General features: G+C 28.1%; 2 protein-coding genes across 2 annotated transcripts in view; both read right to left on the bottom strand.

The window, feature by feature from the left end:
• Positions 1–532: 532 nt before the first annotated feature.
• Positions 533–9524, bottom strand: LOC127283178 (uncharacterized; the record flags this gene model as incomplete). Its single annotated transcript, XM_051307885.1, has 1 exon — positions 533–9524. A coding segment is annotated over one exon (2940 nt), but the record flags the coding sequence as incomplete, so codon positions are not given.
• Positions 9476–23067, bottom strand: part of LOC127283376 (receptor-type tyrosine-protein phosphatase kappa) — a 61055-nt gene continuing 47463 nt past the window's right edge. Inside the window, exons 4-14 of the mRNA XM_051308203.1 lie at positions 20095–20185; positions 18799–18875; positions 18285–18419; positions 15675–15815; positions 12629–12789; positions 12383–12518; positions 11750–11999; positions 11546–11622; positions 10816–11055; positions 10376–10720; positions 9476–9608 (exon numbers count right to left, since the gene is read on the bottom strand). Coding sequence (XP_051164160.1) covers positions 9528–9608; positions 10376–10720; positions 10816–11055; positions 11546–11622; positions 11750–11999; positions 12383–12518; positions 12629–12789; positions 15675–15815; positions 18285–18419; positions 18799–18875; positions 20095–20185 — 1734 coding nt within the window. The 3' untranslated portion in view covers positions 9476–9527. The remainder of the gene's footprint in view (positions 9609–10375; positions 10721–10815; positions 11056–11545; positions 11623–11749; positions 12000–12382; positions 12519–12628; positions 12790–15674; positions 15816–18284; positions 18420–18798; positions 18876–20094; positions 20186–23067) is intronic.

Below are 23067 nucleotides of genomic sequence, written 5' to 3'. Positions count from 1 at the left end.
AAGTCGTATAATTTTTTTTTATGAGTGTAAATTCAAGTTTGCTGCACATTTTAAGGTTAGGTTGAGTTTCAAAAGTAAAATCCGGTAAAATTTTTCAAATTTCGCGCAGTCGTAGTCGCCATCTATGAATTTTAATTTGAATTTCCTACCTATTTCTTGATTATTTAAAGCAAATTTAAAGACAGGATGTTTGACACTAAATTTTTAAGAAACAAGTTATTTTACAAGTATTTAATTCAAATTTAATTGTTTTTAATATTTAGAAAGTTTTTTTTTGTATATTGTGAAGTGTTTGTGCCAGTAAAAATTCAAGAAAATGCAAAACCTATTGTGGATTGAGAACAAAAAATTGGATCCAAAAAAACTCAGATATTTTCAACGATTCCGGTGAGTACATTTTGATTAAATATTCTCATAATTCTCATTAAATTTCTCATAAGAAATTTTTAATATGTCAAAAATAATTGCTATTAATTTTTTCAATTAACATTGCAAATAATTAAGGTGTGGTTAATGAAATAAAAAGGGCAAATACAACGTATAACCTATTTATTATTTACAAGAACGCACCAAATTTTTTTCGATAGTTTTATATCACACTGTTTTTCAAAACAACATAAAAGTTGATGATTATATTCTAATCAAATACAAGCATCGATCATAATTTACAATCGTAAATCACTTTCAGCACCAATTTCAAGTTTTTTTTTACAATAAATTCGTATCTTGTTTTTAACGCACAAATATTCTTTTTAATTAAATTATACCACACACATATAACAATTTCTTTTTTATCCATTCTTTGTAAGCATATTTTTTAAACAAAACTAAATTGAAATTATAAAATTCATATATTTTATTATATATTGAATAATATTGACATCAGAAATTTTTTTTCATTTTTTTGAACAATATTAGACAATATCGAAAATATATTAAAAAATAATACATATATTTATCAAATAATTTGAATACTTTAGGAGAAAATTCATAATTAATTACATTTTTTAGTTCATTTGAGTTATTTATAATCGATTTATTCAATAATCAAAGTTTTACAATTAGTGAAAAATACTTATATATTTCTCTCTAAAAAGCGAACTTCGAATGAGAGAGATGTGAAATATTTACATTTACTATATGGACGACACTATTCTTATATAATTTCATTTTTGTTTGGAATAATGCTCGAAAATAAAAAAGAAAGGGTATTAAATTTAAAACGCAGATATTTTTTTTCTAATCCACATGAAACACTTTTTTTAATATTACATAAAATTACATTCTTAGCACACATACTCATACTTACATACATTATATACCAGCGCAACACGTTCAACGTGATGCGAAAACAAAAATATTAAACTCTCAATTTTTACTATACAACATTTTTTAATTACGGTAGTACGGATCATCATCAATTGAGATAGATTTTTTTTCAAAAAGAAGCGAGAATAATTTTTATTAACATATATATAAAGATTTTCGGAAAAAAGGGGATTTTAGAATTTTTTATATATTTCAAAAAAATTGAAAATTGAACGAAATTAATTAATGAATTAATATTCAATTTTTTAAAATATTGACAACTTTAAAGGATTTTTAATTTCTTAATACTGAAATAATATTTTAATATGGTACCTCTCAGGAATTCATGCTTTTCTCGAAAAATAATTTATTATAATCTTGAAAATATTTTATTTTCTAGACTGTAATAAAATTTTCTAAACATTTTCCTTTTGTTTGAATAGAAAGTGGTTGACTATTTTTTTTTGTAGGCTAGTGGGTGAAACATTTGACCCTTAAAATCAGTAAAAATTTAAATAAATTACAGATAAAATAAATAATAAATAAAATGACTAGAAAATTTGAGAAATTATCAATTTTTAAATTTTACTTTTAAAAATTGTAGTTAAAAAATTAATTTGATTTAATTAATTTTAAATTAAATTAAGAAAAAATTAATATTTTTTATCTACATAAACATAATTTTAAATATTTCATTTGTATTTTTTAATAAATTGATGTAAATTGCTCAATTTCTTCTCTGCTTTTTACACTTTGCAAACAATGCTTTGATTCTAAAATTCTTTTTTTGTTTTTTTTTTATCTCGCATCCGTAATTTTTACAATAAACATTTTTATAATAATTACATAAGCACAATACTTTAGCGTGTATTCAATACACGCTGACAAAAGACAGCTGGTGAACAATGACCAGCTGTCAAAGACAAATATAATGTACAAATATATTATATATTACAATATATAAGACAATAATTGTTTTTGAAAGCCCATTGAATAGTCTGTTATTCTCAAAAAGAGCTATTAATAATTTTAAACAACTAAAAAAAACAAAATATTTCCTTTGTTAAAAATAATTGCTTTTTTATAAATAATTTATTGTCAGCTCAAATATATTTTATCGTGCGCGAATACTTTTATAATCAATGGGCAATTTCACAAATAATATATTATATAAAAAGAAAATACATTTCTATATAAATAAAAATATACAATAAAATGTCTTTATAGGAAAAGAAAAAATTATCCATTTGACAATATTCTTGGAAACTTTCAATGCTTTGAGAATTTTTCATTAAACTAGAAAAATTGCTCCTTTTTCAAAAGACACTTTCAAATAAAGCTTTTTATTCTTCATTTCTCTTTCGTACTTTCGATTCTTTTCCTCGTGCTTTTTTTTCACAATATAATATATATATATACTTTCAATTCTCACGTTTTCCAGAGCGTAGATAACGAAGTTTTTTTATTAACCATTTTTTTCCTTCTGTTCGAATAAAAATCTTCAAATATTAACACTTACATAATCACTGCAGCAAAATCGTACACAGACGAAAAAGTTTATTAAAATCTCGCCTGCGAGAACAAAAATTGCTAATATTGTTTCAAGTACAAATATTATATAGTTTCACTACCTAATTTTATTAATAATACAACTAGCCTTATTTGTGGCTGTGTATAACATTTCGCTTGGTTTTTTAATAACCTTTCAAATAAAAATCCCAATAGACTCATATTTACATTTTTTTAATAATTATAAGTCTCGATTAAAAATTTTAACAATGTAATTATATATTCAAGTTTTTTGTATATAATTTTATGAGTTTGTTTTATAAAAAATTGCAGCTATTTAAAATTTTTTTTTATTATTTTCCGATTTGAAAAAGATGGATTTTCATTAAAAAGTGTTTTACTATTTTTATTTTTATATATAAAGTTTCCTCTCGTTCAAAAGTAGGTAATAAATTTTAGAAAAATGTGTATATTAAATTTATTTATAGAAATGTATTGAAAAATACTAGAAACTATAAATTTGATAAATATGAGTCTATGTTTCGGATATATATTGGGAAAGGTGTAATTTATTAAATTGAGGTTGGACAATGGACCAGTCGAAGTGTGATGGACGGATATCTGTTTCGAGATGAAGCTTACATTTTGTTTTCAAGTAGTATATGCATCGTCCAATTTTAAAGCACAAACCCTGTCTTGTCATTTTTTTTCCACGTTTATTGAGGGAAAAGATTTGAAAAAATTATTTATTCTCTATTTTGCATAATTGTTATTAATTAAAATTTATTTCAATTATAACAATTACATTTTTTACTCCAATAAATAAATTAAATTAAAAATTAAATTATTTCTATGGAAATAAAATAATGTTTGTAAATAAAATTAATAAACATTATTTTACTGACAAAGGAAATTTCATAAAACTACAGCAAAATTTTTACTGCAACAAAAAATAGTAATTTTTCATCATAAAAATTTTGTTTCTGAAAGAAAAATGAGATTTAAAACAAATTTATATAATTTATATCAAACTGTGATTTGTTTGAAAGTAGTTTTTCAAACTCTGTATGAAGTTGGTGCACGGGAATAAAAAAAAATCGTTTGAAATTTATGAATAATCCAATCAAATCTTTCTCAATAATACGTGTACATTTACGAAAAGACGGAAAACCTATAAAATACAGATATATGGTCCAGAAAATAAGATGTACGAGACCAAAGGATGAATTTACGATCCAATGCACGTGGTAGTAGTAAAATTGTGTGGGGGTCACGTGACTTCTATACATGTATGTGCAGTTTGCATTTGTTTACGTTTACACATTTACAAATTTTATACACGTTTTTTCGAACGCTATATTACGTAACATTTTATACGGATGAACAGACGACCTCGTTGCACGTGCATTCACAAATTCAATTATAATTTTTATTTATATAATATATCTTTTTTTTTAATTTTGTATATATGTATAATATAATTTTTTATATAATATATTATATTTATATATACATCTATATATGAATATAAAAGTAACATTGTAACGAACAATAAGTCGTATCTTTCTTTGGCACATCTCGTCATCTAATAAGTGTTGATGCCAGTGCACTTTTTTTTTACTATTGCGCACCTTTTTTTCGTGAAAGTGCCGTGCACTCGCAAACTCAATATCTATATATACACAATTTTTTTTCTATTTTTTGGTTATGTATAAATTTTAGTTTTTTTTCAATGGTATTAATTTTTGTCTACACATATACATTTACTTTCCTCTTATATAGTGTGTCGAGTGCGTTGACTTTTTTTTGCCTAGCTCTAAAAAAAATTCAACGAGAAAACATAATTTTCCCACATTTTAACCATTCACGGAATATTTATATAAAGCTGGACCAAAAATTCACACTCTTAAAATTTGAATTTAAAAATTGAATTTAAATTTTAATAAATGGCAGATAATTTTACATTCGTTTGTTTCGAGGATAAATTTTTAGTTCAGTTCAAATTTAAAAGCGAATATGAAAAAAATTCGAAAACTTTTGCTTTGATTCTTTTTTTTGGTTTGAGATTTTATTTATTAATGTTATGGAAAATTATGAAAAAATTAAGATCGTAGTTCTCTCAGTTCGTGTAAATATTTTATTATATTTCAATAAATATTAATTATTAGAATATAATACAGTGCAATAATTTATATTAATAACTTTTTATATTCGCTTTTTAAACATCATTCACTACATAGTTACGTTTCGAAATTTCTGCAAAATAATTTCATTAATTTTTTTTCACATATTGGATGGAATATTCCTTGAAATTTGTTTAGTTTTTTTTTGTATTTTTATTAAGTAACATTATCTATAAATTAGTCATTTAGTCAACTTTACTATAAATAATTGCAAAAACTTTAACAAAAAAACTCCTTTATTATATTTATGATTTTATTTTTATAATTTTTTAAGTGTATTTTACATCATTTAATTTATAATTATTTTTATATAATTTCATTTTTAATTATTTAATAATTTCATTTTTTATTATTTTATATAATTTCATTTGTTAATTTATATTTTCATTTCTGATTACATTGTTATTTCATTTGTTTTACAAAAAAAATATGTACGTTAAACCAAGAAAACGTAACCTCATAATTTTTTTTAACTACACTCTTTTCAATATATCTGAATTTGACATCACCTATAAAATCTATTTTTTAAATGAATTTATCCACGAACAAGGCACTGCACGACAGAAAGATTTATATTGCTGACTTCAATCTCTCAAATAAATTCTTTTTTTTGAAACCAAATAAAAAATTGACCTAATTTATTTTTAAATAATTTCAGAGTTTTTTTAAATGTCAGTGTTGTTAAAGACTCTTAAAATTATTTTGTAATTTAAACAATTTATATTTTTTTCCTCAATTCTATAAAATTACTTTTTTTCGAAAAGAGAATTTGTTTTTTGAATCAAAGAATCGTATAAATTCTAAATAAATAATAAAACAAATAACAAAATAAATAATCGATTTAGTTTTTACTGAAAATTAATTTGAGCGATTGAAGATCCAGCAACAAAAACCAGGAAAGACGATTTAATTTCTAGATGGACAGGTGTCGATTGCATTTGGCAAAGGATTACATTTCTTTTGACAGCTACAATGCAGCGTGTAATTGAATCATTTTTATAAAAATCGGTCAGTTTCTTTAGAGTGACAAAAAAATTTGACTTTTAAAAAAATGTCTATTAAAAGACAATCTTTTTTTCTAAAAATTAGTTGTCATTTTTTTTAATTTAAGAAACAATTTTTTAATTTATTTAGTGCATTAAAAATTTGTTTCCTTTTTTTCGACATTTTTTTGTTTCTGTTCTATTTTATTTCAAAAATTTCATTACCAAAAAAAACACACATCTCAAAAGAGTAAATTGACCAATTAATATAGCGAATGATGATTCGTATATCTTTCTATAAAAAATTCAAAAGAAACTTTTCACAAATAAATGTTAGAGATGAAACTCGACTCTTGGGGGGTTTAATTTTAGAATCTTGTGCCAAAATGTCGTGACTTTCTTTACACTACATAAATAGAAAAGTGGTCCAAAAGCTTGTTCCGTAAAGATAACCAGATCAGTTGGTCTTTTCAGAGTTCGTTATATATATGTGTATATATCGCTGATCAGTCGATTGATCGAGTCACAATATAAATCACGGAACAAACGATTATAATTGAAAGCCGCAGTTAAAACTTAGCCTTCGCCTTGTGCGTTAACGTTATAAGGGGAAGCACTTGGTTTTTTTCTGTACGATAATCGATTTGCAATCCGTTTTATCTAACGTGAAACTTTCCTGTTTCAATGAATCTTCTACGGATATTCGACCCAAACGTTTTTTCATTCGAAACGGCGTTGTTCTTGGTGAAATAATTTCATAGGCATCACTCGTACGACCCTGAGGTGGTAATTTTTTCTTTGGACTTGATTTTAATTCCAAAGAATTACCAGCATCCACCTCTAAACAATGATTTGATTTTAATTTTGACTCTGTTACGAATATATTATTGGTTTTTTTATCATGTTCATCGGGAGTATTGAAAACTTCAGAACAACTGCTTTTTGAATCGAGATTCTCAACTTCTTCAGTATCGGAAAGAAGACTTTTAGTTGAAGCTAGTGAAATTGCACGAGTACTGGGTTTATGAGATTTTTCATCATCAGCAAAATCAAGTGATAGACATCTTTTTTCAAAGAGTGCAGAATGTTTTTCATCTAGCGAGTTTTCCTTTTTCTTTTTCTCGAGGGAAAATTGATCCATAACTTCGGAATTTAGTCGCGACGGTCTTCGAATACTATTCTCCCGTTCGATCGAGAGACAAAATTCTTTATCTGTTAAGAGAATTTTCTTGGGAATTTTTGTTACATCCTTCAGTTTCTCAAGATCATAATCTTTTTCCGTTGAGGGAGTTTTTAGGAGACTTTTAACTTTTCTCAATTCTGTTAAAAGATCCATTGTCTCTTGAGACGGTTCATGTGGAATTTTTGGCTTAGTTCGTTTAAAGGAAGTATTTGTATCAGATTCATGATCACTTTGATGATCCACTCCCTCTTGTTTTCTCAATACGGATCTCACTGTTCCTCTTCGTACTTGGAGCTTTGGTTTTTCTTCAACTCCTTTTTCCAATTCCTTGTCATCAGAACTTTTCGATTTCTCCAGATCTCGTATCTTATCGGAGGATTCGATTTTATTTCTTTCGGTGTCAATTTTGTTTCTCTCCAAACATTCGAAACGGTTTTTATCGCCTTTTAGAGAATCGCTAACATCGTACGTTGGTGATATAGTTTTCTCGTGAGCAATAACTTTACGAAGCATAGCTGACGCAGGAAAATGACCTTTGGTGCGTTGTTTAAATTCCACATAGGTTTCGGTGGGTATCTCCTGTAATTCGAATTTATCATGTAATTGTTTGAAATTTTCTTTACCTAAAAATTCCGTTTGTGTTGAATCCTGAAGGGATTCAGTTGGAAGTTCAAGGGAAGATTTGCATTCTTGATTTTGAAGTCTAAGAGACGATGATGAAGGTGTTATTATGACAGTTTCTCGAGACATTTTGAGATTATCTGATGAGATGCCCCATCTTTCGATTTGTGTATGGGTGTTACTTTTCTTATCGAGAATATCTTCTGAAATTTGTCGTCTTGTTTTTGAGGGTGAAAATTCGAGATTTTTTATGAAACCAACATCAGTTTGTTTGAAGTTGCGTCGTTCGGGAGAGACTGAGGAAATGGCCCGTTTAGTCGGTGAATTTGGTGTGCTCTCGTCACTTGGAATAATTTCTTTTGAATCTGGATTTTCTAGTCGACGGCGAGCTAGAATTTTAGGCGTTGATGTAATCCTTTTGGCCCAGTGTTTACGTCTGGGTGAGTATTCCCATGAAGTAACTTCGGCCGGAGAACTTAGGCACGTGGTGGATGAAACGATTTCCTCGCTTGTGGTAACTCGACATTTGACAAGTTCCACTGCGCTGGTCGACAGGGGTTTTAGCTTTGAATTACCCTTAATGGAAGGCGTTTCTATGTGTGACATACTACTGGGTCCAGCGTCGAGAACATCGTTCAAAGACGCTCCACGAAGAGGATCACGATGACTCTTGAGAGGAGCGGCTTCATCAAGATCTTCCGTCTCGAAGGAATACATTTTTGATAAATAGGCCTTGCCAGAACGTCTTCTTTCGGGAAAGCTTTTGGTGTCTCCCCTGGATTTCACGACATGTTCTTGTTTTTCAAAACTTTTTGATGATTGTTCAGCACATTCTTGCTTCTTGCGTTCTATTCTCGGCGTATCGAAAGTGAATTTATCTAAAGTCCTGGAGGAACCGATGTGGTCCAAGAAGGGTCTTTCCACAGCTCTACTTGGTCCGATTTTCTCCAAATATGGCTTGCCAATGATCTTTGGTGCTAAAATACTGAGGAATGGCCGATCTTCCGTTTTGGAAATGCCAATTTTTCGGAGGAAAGGTCTTTTCTTCTCTTTCTCTTTGGTGTTCTCCATGGATCTCTCGCTGAGACGATCGTTGCTGTAGTTTGATGAATTGTCGCTACTTTTAGATCGAGCGCGCTTATTTCTTGGATATGGGGTCAAGGGAGTACGTGGGGTGAGTGAAGGACTGGCTTCTGGATTGGGACAAGTCTCATCTAAAAGAGCAATTGCATCTCTAATGTCCATACACGCTTTTCTAGGCAATGTTGACGATGGTCTTGACTGATCGTTTTCCATACTGCTGTTTCTTGTAGAAGCTAATTCCGGCTTGATGGTATCTCTCCCGTTTTGTGATTGTGAGGGGTACGAGCTCTGATCGCCAGGACCAGGTAGTGAGTCCGTTGAATAGTCTTCAAAGTACCATGGCGTAACGCCAAGGTCCTCGGGCCTCAATGCTGGACTTTGTGGTACCGATTTTTTTGAAATGGCACCCTTACCCTGATCAACTGACGCGGTTGTTCCTCTGGAGGTTTGTGTTCCGTTCGAATGTGTCAAATGTCTGCGATACGTTGAACACGTGGCAAAGTGCGGCTGTGCCGGTCTTGCTGATTCAGTAACGACGCGACCTTGAGCGCAGGGTACAACCGGCTCCCCATCAGCAGGGGCCTCTTCCGGTGTCAGGGGCAAGGCCACCCCGCGGCCAAATTCGATGAACCATAGCTCGTCCCTCAACTCGCTTTCTCACTTTTTTTCGTTCATATCCTTGTTCAAGTAGTGCAACACATAATGCAACACCAAATCATAGCAGTACTTGTATTCAGTCTGAAACAGAAGTATTATTATTTTATTAGAATCATATTTTTGTTTGAAGTTTGTAAAAAATTATCAAAGCAGTTTAATTTTGAATTTCGGGTATTTTTTAATTTATGGGAATTATGCTGGAAGTTGAGTATGTAAATTATGAGATGAAACTTAATGTTGTAATACAGTAGGTGAGAATAAATGATTGTAGGATGTTTCAAAGGTGAAATAGTTTGTATTAATTAGACTCAAAGATAAACAAAAGTTTCGGAGTGTGGTCAAGACTATATAGTTTATGGTAACCAAGTAAACACAAACTTCTATTGAAGCTACAACTAAGTTGACGAAGAGTACTAAGAGTTCTCCGTAGAGTAACGAGTGAAGTTTCACAAAAGTTGAAATCAAAACTGACTTCACATTACAAATTTAACCTAGAAAACTAAGTATTATTTATCAAGTTATAGGCATTACATTTTTAAAAAGGGATTTTAATTTATAATTCAACGTAATTAATTTAAAAATCAAATTTAGTAACCAATACTTACCGACGGTAGTACAAATCTCGGTAATTCAGAAATCTAATTTTAAATTTCAGTCAAGTTTGAAAAAAAAATTGTTAAGGCATTTAGTTTATATTTGGAATAGGGGAATACTATAAAAATTTTTGAAAATTACACTTATAGTTTTCGAGAAACAATAGCGAAAGTTTCGAAACGACATTGTCGGTTCAAAAAACAATAAAACGTTCACATAAGACAGATAATAAACAATTTCATAGACAAAATTACCATATTTTCCACGAGTTGAGGTCGATGCCTGCGGACAGTTTTAACTGCTTGGAAAATGTCAACTTCGCCATGTTGAATAACTTGCTCGATGCAGGCATTGGCTGCACAATAAACTCCCACACGACTTCTACCATCGGGTGAAACAACTGCAACTGGTCCATAAACTGTCCTTTGCCTCCATCTCTCCACCATATTCATCAATTCAACAAGACTATTTGTAGACGTTGGGACTTTATGTCCCATTGGCCAACAAGTCAATTGAAAGAGTTGCACAGTCTTTGGAGGTGCTTTTACACCTGCCATTAATTCCGTTAAAGACACAATTTTCTTGTTTATCCTAAAGACCTAAGAATATAAACCATTTTTCAATAAATACATTATTTATTACTTTATTTATTTAGAAAAAATTAAAGAATCTTGTAAATTATTATCTAATATACCCAAGTTTTAATGTTGGTGTAATGATTGTGACTGATGTGATCTATCGTGAAAACTGGTCCATATTTCTTGGAATGTCTACCCTCTGGCCAAAATGTGGGAAAATTAGTTGATCCCTGAGGTGGTACACATAAAACCACGACTGCCGCGCATTCATAATCGTAAACCAAAGACCAAAATTCACCACACGTGTGACGAAGTGGCCATTCTGTAACGATATATTCTCGTGGTTTTGTGTAACCCTGAAAAGGAGACAATGTTCTTGTCAAATAATTCAATGCATTTCTATTTCTATTAATTAATAATCTCAAAATTTTTATTTCTAACATTTTTAACGAAGGTTTTATCATTTAAAAATTATCATTCGTTTTGTAAGAATTTTGCTGTAGTTTTTAGTAAATTGTAGCGTGAAGAACCAATAAAAATGGTTGCTAATATGTTACTTGTCCTCCGGAATATATGATAAATATTTTAAATTTACCTTACTCTTAAAAGACAAAAACTTTTTAATTATTTGAATATCACTTAAAACATTTCAAAAATGTACAATTCAAAATATTTCAATATCCATTATTCATAGACGTTTTTATAATACTGAGAGACGATAAGAGGATTATGTAAAGAGCTGAAAAAAATTCGAAATAAAATGTGCAGAGAACTTTGTTTGTCAGCAATAATAAAAAAAGAGGGTGCGACTTGAGATGATATAAAATGGGTCAAGATTATACTCACGTCAACGAAGACGGCATTTATGTAGTCGGTATAAATATTCCCCTGAAAACTTTGAAGATATGGTCGGAAGTTGTCAGCTGTAGAGATAAGATGCAAAAATAGTTAATTTAAGAAAAAAAAAATTTTTTCTTTTAATTAAGTATTTTCTAAATTAAGTATTCTACAAGAAATGATGCGATTTTTAGTAAAAAATGTGAAACTTACGTGGTACGACAAGTACATCTCTATTTTTCTCTCTATTGTCTGCACGATGTCCACCAGCGCAATCACCTATTGTAAATCGTGGTGTTTGCTTGCATATTTGCTGATATTCCCTCTGGTATTCATTCATCTTGGTTATCGGATTTTTTATACTCTTCTGCTTCAAACGTTGCGACAGTTCTGAGACTGGAAACCACGACGCACCACATATCACAAACTCCTCCAAGGTGTCGTATATAAATTTGTACTGATCCTGTATATTAGAAACAAAATCACAGATGAGATTTTTTTTGCAACTTGAAAAATAATAAAAATAGGTTAAAATGATTATATAAAAATGGGAGAGAAAAATTTTTAAACATAGATATCATTTATCAAGAATCTCATATTAAATTTTTTTGCTTAAAATTTGATATTAAATGGACAATTTAAAATTAAATGAGAGAAAGCTTTTAGTTAGTTGAAACAAGAGGATGATAAAATTATAAAGGCTTTTGAAGTTCAGAATGTTTCGATGTAAAATTAGAGTAAAATTTTTATTAAATTATTAAAATTTAATACAAGTGTCTATACTGTTTTATAAACAAATATTCTTTAATTAACGGATTAGCTATGGTTATTGTATATATACCATACCAGATTTTCAATTAATCCCTTTCGACTTTTTTTAAGCTTCTTTAAATAGCCAAACACGTCAAATGTATCTTCTTCCTCGGCGAGTTCCATATTTGCATCTATCGCTAAATAAACTCCTGACCTTCCACCCCCGTCGCTAAAAAATCAAAAATTAATTCTTAGAATTCACTAATTCTTTTATTTTCTACTCGTTTTAATTTTTGTAAATTTTGTATTTATTTTTTAATCTTGTTTTATGAAACGTACTTGCAATGAACAATCATTGGACCGGTTTCATTTTTTATCGTTGAACCAACAACAGATCTAACACGTCTACGAAATTCTAGAACTGCATTTCCAAAAGGACACGTATGCGAGTGCCATTCCGTGTAGTGAAATTGAAGTAAAGTTCTCTCTTCCGTAACTTCCTGAAAGAATAATGTCAGTGATAAAATAGCATCTCTGTGTGTTACGCATACATAAGAATCGATGTGGATTCTATCGATTTCCTTCCCTCCCCCCTCTGAATAACCACAGCGCTAACTGTAATGAACAATAAAGCAGCTTATCTTTCCGCAATATGATATATATCTATATATTGGTCTGTAATATTCTCGCCAAGATGAAAAGTTAGCCTTGAATCTTATAAATTAGTAATCCAATTATTTTCTAATTAGATCCTATAGTAAACCCTCGATAAAGTTGCTAACAATAGAATTTTGATAGCAGTTTTTTATCTTAATATCAGTTTTTAAAAAGTTTTAAACTATTATTATAATAAATACAACCTTACGAATGTAATCAAGGTTTGTGATAAAAAAATTTACATAACGCTGCAAACTATTGAAAACTACATTTAATATTAACAGTAAACTAAAATAACAATATGCCAAAGTTTTATTAGGCTGAAAATCGCTAAAAGAACAAAAGAAATTCTACGTCATAAAATAACCTTGTTTAGTAATACTCAAAACTGTAGAGAAAATTGATCTCTATTCCCAGGAGATGTGCTCAGAGCGACTCGACGAATCGAAGATTGACCGCTCAGCTGTGAACGGCCGATATTTATACTATACCCAAGGTGCACAAGCGTGTGATGGAGGGGGAACTCGGTCCCTCTGTCTCGAGGGACCGAGTGCCCCCTCCATCACACATTCATGCGCGCGCATTTATACCCAAGGCGCTTCGGATATAAATATCGGTCGTTCACAAAAAACGGCCACTCTTCGATTCAAGTCAAAAATTGGCAACGAAATTCGCAAAACATGTTTATTTAATTTAAATAAAAAATATTTGGTTTAAGTAAATATTTATTTGATAATAGTCAAGTAACCGATTATTTAAAGCAAATAGATTTTTTTTAATGTATCATTTTGATTGTTAAGTAAAAAATTTTATCTTATTAAAGTATAAACATTGAAAAATAATTATAAATTAATTAAACTTTTAACATTATATATTCTCTAAATTTTATTCACAAATTCATGTCATAAACTTTAATTCTATTACACATTAATTAAATTTCAAATTACTTAAAAGTTTAAAGAAGATTGTTTCAAGTTTTAAAAAGTTTGCGAATAAATTTAAAAAGTCAAGGAATTATATTTTTTATCAATGAAAAGAGAAAACAATTAAAATTGTCAATAATATTTTTACCATCATATATAAAAGAAAGAATATCTTATAAAAAGTAGTTTTGTTTTGTTAAAAAAAAGAAAAGAATAATGAACTTGTGTGATTTGTATCACTGAAAGAATACATCCAATTGAGGATCAAATTGCGCGCGACTTTTATTTTCCCGCGCGCAAAACTTTTACGATGTCTTAACTAGTTAAATCAACAGCCTTATCATTTTGCAATCTGAAAGTTATACAAGTTACAAAACAGCTGCAGTTAGACTTGCATACTTGTATAAATAATTCTTCTAACTTTCCGACAACTCAGCAGAAACTTTAAAATTCTTGGGGAGGGGCCATGAGAGAGATGCTTTCTTTTATATATATATATATTGAGAGTTTGTGAGAGAGTTTTGACTTTACATGAAAGTTTTCATAGTCATGACGACCCTTCTTTTTTTTGTTGTTAATATTATATAGAAGCTTAATGATATGTACAAGAAAGTGGTACGCAATATTTAAGACAGAAACTGAAACCTTTATATGAAAAGAATTTTTCTCTCTTCTTCTCGTTGAGTATTCAGCTTTTTAGATCTGTTACATTCAACTCTATTCAGGAAGTTTAAATCGAAAAAAGGTAGCAAGGTCGCAAAGAAGAAGTTGTTTAAAGACTTGCCAGTTTCAGATCTTGATTTACTCTCGCGAGCACAAGCTTTAAGACATCAGTCAAGAACATATTTTTTCGGAACTCAAAAATTCCAAGCTTCTCTCTCTCTCTCTTTTTTTCTTTTTCTTTTGCCACGTTATTCACGGAGGTAAAATTTATCTCCTTAGCTCTTTAAATTTAAATAAATCTCTCTTTTTTTTATAGTTCGTGAGAAAATTTAATTTCTGATCCACTATATACTGAATAATAAATTTTTGTCTTTACTTAAATTTTTTCCCTTTTAAATTTTTATACCATAACGAAAATTGCAATTTTTAAAGTAAAATAAAAACTGAGGTCATTTTGCAATCCGGAATTGGTATATTTTTTTTCTCTTTTTTATTCAAACAAAAATTGGTTATGGGAAATATTCTCTCTCACTAAAGCCAAATTCTTCTTGGCAAAACTTTCCGTTTTAATAATTCGAACGGAAATGGAAAGAAATAAAAAACAACTTTTGATATCCTACTTTTTTTTATTCTTTATTTAAATCGAACTTATTTTCTCTACTTTTTAAAACTTGTCTCTGGATTTTTATTATATACAAAAAAAAGTGAAAAGTTTGTGGAAGTAGTTTCTTATTTATAATTCTCTAAAAAAAAAAATATTTCTGATTTTACTAAATTATAATATTAATTTAGTTTTGTTTTTCTATTTCATTTTTATTTTAAATATATATGTTCAAGAGAGACTAAACTCGAACTGTCTCCTACAGTTTGGAAATGCTGCGCGTATTTCTGAAACAACCAAATTGAATTTACTCCGTAATAAAATATGCAAACAATGTTTAATAGACTCTCGTGTGCAGTATTTGGCTCAAGATTTCTCTTGGGAATAGTTTCAACACAGTTTCTACAAGCGTTTCAACTTTTTAAATGCTATTTACTTTGCATTTTGAATTACTTCATTTTTATTTAACTCATCTATATTACTGTGAAAATCAAAAAACTTTTATTATTAGAATTTAATATTTTAAAATTTTTCAACTTACTCCATTTTCATCCTTTTTGTAAAGCCTTATTGTTCTTATGTGAAAATTAGCCAATTCCTCAACTTTTAGTACCGAAACTCCGATTCCACCATATTCTTCATTTTTTTCTTTATTTGGCGGCCAATATTGAACACACATTACCTGAAATTCAAAATTTTTATTAATTTTTTTTAACAATTTGAACTTTTTAAGATTCTAACTTTTAGAAAAAAGAAAATAAGAAAAATATAACCTCCTTTGATAATTTAGATTTAAGTGGGTCAAAACTTCCCCTTAATATCTGATAGTTTACTGTGTATTAAATTACATATTGTTGATTAGGACGAAGTGTACCAATTACTGCGTATGCTTCAATCGCTGCAGGGTTTCATTGAGTAGATAAAATATAATAGATTATTTTTTTTATTTTATTTTTTATCGGATTATTTTTAGTTAAACTATTTGTTGTTTTAGGCAATGAATTTACAACAACAAAAAAAATAAAAAAATCGTGTTATCTTTAAATGGAAAATGCAGTTAACCACGTTTTGCCACTTTTCTTAATCTGGGAATGTCGTTGACTATCCTTAATGAAAAATAACGCTCGGTTGCCAGGTTTCACTACTCTCCTCTTATACTAGACCAAAAATAATGTTCGGCCCAATATTCCAACGCGCTTTCCCTCGGCAAAATTCTCTTTCTCTCTCTCATTGTCGCATTAAGGAAACAAATGAAGTCGTATAAATCTTAAATGTAGATAAGAGGAATAAATCACATTCCCCGCACTCTAAAACTAACGATTGTAATTTGCAATTAAAGCAACTCTTCTGAGACTAAGAACAGTTTTTTTAGAATATGTATAAAAATGAATATAAAAACCTCTCAACGTCTTGGATTTAGTCAGCATTTTAATTAAACAAAATTGAATAAATAATTTTTTCCTAACAAAAATGAATATTTATTTATATTTGCTTTCAATTAAAATTTTTAGGTATTGTGAAATAAAAAATTTAATTAAAAGACAGTTCGATAAATAAGAATTCTTTATAATTGAAATTTTTATATTTAATTTTTTTTTCTCTCAAAGAATGTTTGATTAATTGGAAAATTATTTGTTGAAATAAAGGAGTGTGATTTTGAAGGATGAGAATTCTTTGAAACGTATAAATTTAATGAGCAAAAAAAATTGAGTAGCATTTGATTGATGCCATTAAAGTCGAGAAGTTTAATTGATAAAACATATTGATTGGATGTATAAATATCGTGAGGGGGGAAAAAATTGTGAAAAGCTTTCTCTATTGAAAATGTTTAATGACATAAAAACGACTATAAATTTAATTTTTCATATATATATGTATTTTTTTATATAAATATTGAGCATGCACTACATGCGTCAATTGCGCAATGTTCCGTGTAGATGAAAGTGCAACCACGTGATGCAGATTTGAATCAGCTATAGTGCGACACTTGATTGCAGTGATATTGAGTGGAAAAATTGAATTTCTACTGAAAATGTTGCTTCGAAGACGGCAAATCTAATTTAAAGAAGGGTGGTGGGAAAAAAAATTGCATCTCATTTGAGAATAACAGGCCAATTTAAAAAAATAATTTATTCATTATTATTCCTACGTTGATGGTTTCTTTGTGTCCAACAATAATTTAAGATTCAAATCTTTTTTATTAGTGTTCCATCCACACAGTAGTAAAATTGAAGTTTAGTCAGACAGACTCTCGAATTTTTTTTTGAAAATAGTAGTAAAGATCAGTTTTAGTCAGACGGAAATTTTACGAATAATTTGTAATTAACTTATTGTTAATTAACTTTTTCAATTAATTAATTGTTAATTAACTTTTTTAAATTAATTAATTGTTAATTAATTTCATAATTCGATAATTAAATTTGTCATTCGCATCAATGTTAACTCAATTTTGATAAAGAGAGGATTAAATGAACGATTTATAGAGACCTGACGGAAGTTGACGAGAAAATTTTCGGTAAAGACATTTTGTCACCGTGTGCAGAAATTTGAAGACATCATATTTGAGACTTAAAGTAATTACTTTCGTACAAAGTTTCCGTTTGAGATAGAACTTGCGTGTTTATAGCAAAATTGACCTCCAAAGCTTTCATATGAATACATACATATATACACCACTTTATACTTGATCTTACAGTTTCTCAATAACATTACTTAAGTGAAATTAATGTTTACTCACAACGACGGGTTCAAAAAAAAAAAAAAAATGTAGACACAAAGTTTCGCGCTCCTGAAAATTATTACATTCAATTAACTTTATCTGCAAATAAAAATTTGTTCAATTAAAAATACAATTTTTAAAAATATTAATTATAAATTTAAACTATAAAAAGAATTAAATCTAATTAATATTAATATTAATTAATTGTTTTCTATATTTTCACATAAAATGTCAATATTTTATGTCTGCTTTTTTGTGTTTGCCGTTTCGCTTCTATCTTTTTCCCCGCGTGCTTTTTATTTTATCTTCAATCAGAGAGAACGAATGTCTTTTTTTTTGTCGGTGTAGTTTTTCCCCCCAACCTTATTTTAAGTTTAACGGGAAATTGATTTGAAATGCAGAAAATGAATTTGTTTTTTTTTATTATTATACCTTGATGAAGTCGAATGTTTTTGTGAGCATGACTATGCAGGATGCCTTTTCCTGCCATACCATACGCCAAAATTCAGTTACAGTTTGTTCTGTAGGTCCCTGAGTCACAATGTATGCATTAGGCTTCAATAAACTCTGTAAACAAATTATTATTTGATATATAAATAGTTGTCGTAAGTTGTATATATATATATATATATTTGAAGAAATAATATTCTCTCTTTAAAATTATTTTTGCCCCTTGCAGAAATGGCTTTGTGAAATTTTATTTTTTTGTGTGATTTCATTTTAAATAAATCACACTTTTTACCATTTTTTTATGTTATTCTAACAAATCTTTATAATAGTTTATTAATCCTTTTAAATAATTTATTAAAAAAATCATAAAATAAATTTTTTCAAATTGTTAATACATTAAATAAATTTATTTTATAAATAATAACAGAGGGGTACAATTTCTACATGGGTAATACAAAAGCAAAATTTTGTTGTTATTTTGTATTTGTATGCTCACATCGACGTACGATGCATTTATGTAATCCGAATCAGGCTCGCCTGGTATTGAATCCAGCACCACCCTATTGTAGTCGTCTATAAAAGAAAAAAAATTTTACATTATTAATTTGCTTTATGAACGCGATTTATTATTATTATTATTATTATTTTGCAATTGAAAAAATTAATTTTGCAATTTTTTTGACAATATAAAAATTTTTTTAAATAATGCAAATCGAATAATTTGTCGTATTGAAATTAATGCCATCCACTTTCCACTACATTAAATTTCAACGTCTCGCCTGTCAACGACAGGACTTCATATCGGCCACAAAAAGTTGATTAACATTGTTGACCTAAATTAAACTCTAATGCGTATTATGTCATATTATACTATATAGTTTATATGAGGAGAAAAACAAAATTTCTATATAACAAGCGTTTTATGCAAATTTCTAATAAATATGTAAACTACATCAAAGAATAATAATTATTAAATATATAAAAAAAAACATATATAGAGAGATGACAGATTTTTTTAATTTACGAGAAGCAAACTACATTCCGTTTAATGAAAATTTATGAGCAGTTTATCTTCGTTATGTGAGGTTTTTTTTGGGAAGTACCTTTCAATTATAGTTTTCGAGCATAATAATAATTATTATTATTAACTTTTCAGTTGTTTTACAGATGGAATATAGGGTATATTAATTAAACTTTAAATTATTAAATTTTTTCTAAAATTATTTATTCTACATTTTTTTTTATAATTTTTCTTATAAGGAACAATAACAGAAAATCAATAAATTTATTTTTGTCGCACGCGTAACATAAAAATAAGTAAAAAAAATAAAATTACCTTCCTAATGACTTATTTGTCAATATAGAAACTTATAAGCAGAAAGGCAATCTCAATTTTTTTTATTTATTTACTTTTTTTGAATTATTTACAAGTTCTTTATGAAAGACGCCTATAGTGTTTCTATCATAATAGCGGTTCAAGTTTGTCGTACACCTAGATGCTTTTGTTTTCAAGCATGAATACGTATAAAGTTCCACAACGAGCTAACTACAAAAGGATAACTTAAAGTATAATTGGGTTTTCCTAATTATAGTGTCGCATCTTTTGTTTTACAAAAGTTGAACCAAGTAGTAGAAGAACATGATGTCAGAAAATTGTATTTTGATGTCGCAAAAATAATATATTTCTTGATAAATTATAAAATTAAATTTAAAAAAAAAAAAAATTAATTTTCTCATTTTCATTATATTCTCTTGTCACATAAAAAATAATTTATTAATTTGTGTAACTTACATGGAATACATTTTTGGTTTTGATTCTTTTCTCTATTATTAGGCTTCGTGGCGTGTCTACATTGTTGTGCTTCCGCTGTTTTTATTGCTGTCTGTAACAGAAAAAATTTTTTTTATTTTAAAAAAATGTGATTCTAAAATTTTATAACAATAATTTATTTATTTAACAAATTGACGGGACAACCTCATTCATACATTAGTACTTCTTACAATTAAAAATACAATACAAAAAAGGAAATCTATAAAATTATAATAAATAAAATTGACAAAAAACACGCGGTACGAAACAAAGTGAAGTTTATTTTGAATAGACCTTATTTTCTTTAATTAGAAAAGAAAATATAAAGAAAGTTTTAATAACTCTTGAGAGAGAGAGATAAAAAAAAATTCCAATTTTACAATCCTTAGCGTTGAGCCATAAATCACTTATCATAGGAGGATAAAAGGATCCCTTCATACTGCAAAAAACTAAGAGTATTCTTTTGCCTAAGTTTGTAAAAGTTATCCGTCGCCGCTTGAAGAATAGAGTTATGGAATGAGAAAAAGGATGAAAGAGAAGCGATTTGCTATTGAGAGAGATAAGATTTAACCTAAAAAGAAGAAATTTTTTTTTTCCTTTTTTTATAAAAGCCTGCTTCACTTACTATGAATAAGATATTTGGGTCAGATAAATTAGGAAAAAATGCTTTTTATAACACAATATTTTGCTTATATTTGAAAAGGTCTTATTTACTGTTTTATAAATTATATACAACAACGCGACATGTTATATCGATGTGAGTGAATAAGTGCAGGCACTTAAAATAAATATCTCTAATAACTTTGCGGAGACAATAAAAAAATATAAGAGATTAAGTGTTTCATGTCATAAAATTACTTATTACTTTGGATATAAAAAAAAATGGTTTTATTTCCTGTAAACATTACATAAAATATGAGGGAAAATTTATTTACTTTTTTTTGGTATAGAATAAATGTATATTTAGTAAAAAAATCGATAAGAGATCTTGTCATATTTTAATCTACTTGGATTTTTGATGTATTTCATCTTCTTTTTTTTCTCTCTCTCTTTTCAAAAAGGAACAAAGTGACTTTGTAACTCAGCGGCAGTAGATTGTAACCACTATTCTTTAACGCAGATCGTTTGATCTTCTCTTTCATTTTTTTTTCTTCTTTTTCCCTTTTTTTTGACATAGTCTCAGCGACCACGTAAGCGATTCTTATTGACTTATGGCTTATAGCGTTATCCAACGAAGCGTTTTAGAACCGAATCGAAGAAAACTGATCGTTCCAAATGTGTTTAAATCACGTGAAGAAAATTGCACTGCACATTTTTATGAATTATCGCACTATATTTATATTCGTTTACACAATAAAATTGGTGAAATAAATTTTTTTAATTCATTATTTTTTTTGCAGTATAAAATTTTTATTTTTAATCAAATATAATACAGAACAAAAATTTATTTGATTCAATCAGTTACTTCACTATTATTAAATAAATATTTATTTGTATTCTAAATTTTGAAAATTTTAAAAATCGTTTCCCTACAAACCACACTTAAATTTTTTTTAATTTAAAAAAAAACTCCCCTATATGTACATTCTTTTGAATGTAAATAAAATTTTGTTAAAGAAAATTATTCAACAATATTTTTGTACCGAAATTCGTAAAAGTTTTCAGTTAATCAATTTCTTATATATATATATGTAGAAAATGGTTTTATTTGGTGGAAGCAACAAGAAATAGATTTTCGATATATAGTATAGGTATATATATATATATATATAGTTTTATGCCAGTACTGGCAATAAAGTGAAGTGGAATATTTCGAATAGTGTTGAAAAAAAAATTGAAATATGTAAAAGATGAAAGTTTCGATTGAGGTGGTGGGTACCAGGGACGCAAAAACCGATAAATATTCGATCTATGTGGGAGATCTTTTGATATATATAAAACCACATACTGCAAACCGCTATATATAAAAAGAATTGTGTGAAAGTGGAATAGGTAAACTATCATTTCTTAAAAATACCCGAAATTCCATTAGACTTCATCTCCTACCATAAAGTTGATTTAACAGAATTCAAATTTACCTTTATATCTATTATTATTGAATCAATATTTTTTTATTACATATGTTTGAACAGACAGACTATGTATATATATAATACTCTTTATTGAAAAACTTTTTTCATCATCGGGGAAAATTTAATACAACTCTTTTTTCAATAAAAATAATTTATTTTATTAAAATTCTTTTTTTCACCATATTTTACAATATTTTATTATTACAATATAACAAAAGAATTTTTTCTTGATACCATTTTTTTGTATTTTGATTATATATTTTTTGATTTTGACCAATAATTTCTGTAGGGGAGACCGAGGAGGAAAGTAACAAAAATCAGTTTTTTTATGCTAGCATTAAAGATATTTGTCGGATAAATTTGTCCAATATATTAAATGAAAGCTTGGACATTCACCTTTTAAATAAAATTTGAATTAAACATTTATAATAAATTGACAGTTCACAGTATAACTTTTACGCAAGCTCTTCATCTGTTACTTTCCTCCTCACCCCCGAGGAGGAAAGTAACAAGCTCCTAGGAGGAAAGTAACAGTATAAAATTATGTAAAATTCTTTAGACTAATGACTATTATTAATTAGAAATATTTTTATTAGGAACACATAAAAGTTTAAGTACACTTTATACTTATTTGGCACATATTTGGGACATATTTAGCACATATTTCGAACATTTTATGAATTTAGCTCATTTTTTTTCTTAAACATATTTTATGCTTACCTAGATCACAGGTTTTTCTTAAATAAATCTCTGTTATTCGTAAAATTAAATACGATTTGCTTCAATCATTAGTTAAAACATAGACAATATCGACAACTGGAGAAAAGTAGCGTGTTACTTTCCTCCTCGGTCGCTTTTTTCTTGTATGTCAACAAAAAAGTTA

This window comes from Leptopilina boulardi, unplaced genomic scaffold (assembly GCF_019393585.1).
Source record: "Leptopilina boulardi isolate dan_hultmark-lab unplaced genomic scaffold, ZJU_Lbou_2.1 LbouV2_31, whole genome shotgun sequence".
NCBI classification, from domain to species: Eukaryota; Metazoa; Arthropoda; class Insecta; order Hymenoptera; family Figitidae; genus Leptopilina; species Leptopilina boulardi.
This window is presented reverse-complemented; position numbering and strand designations above follow the sequence as displayed.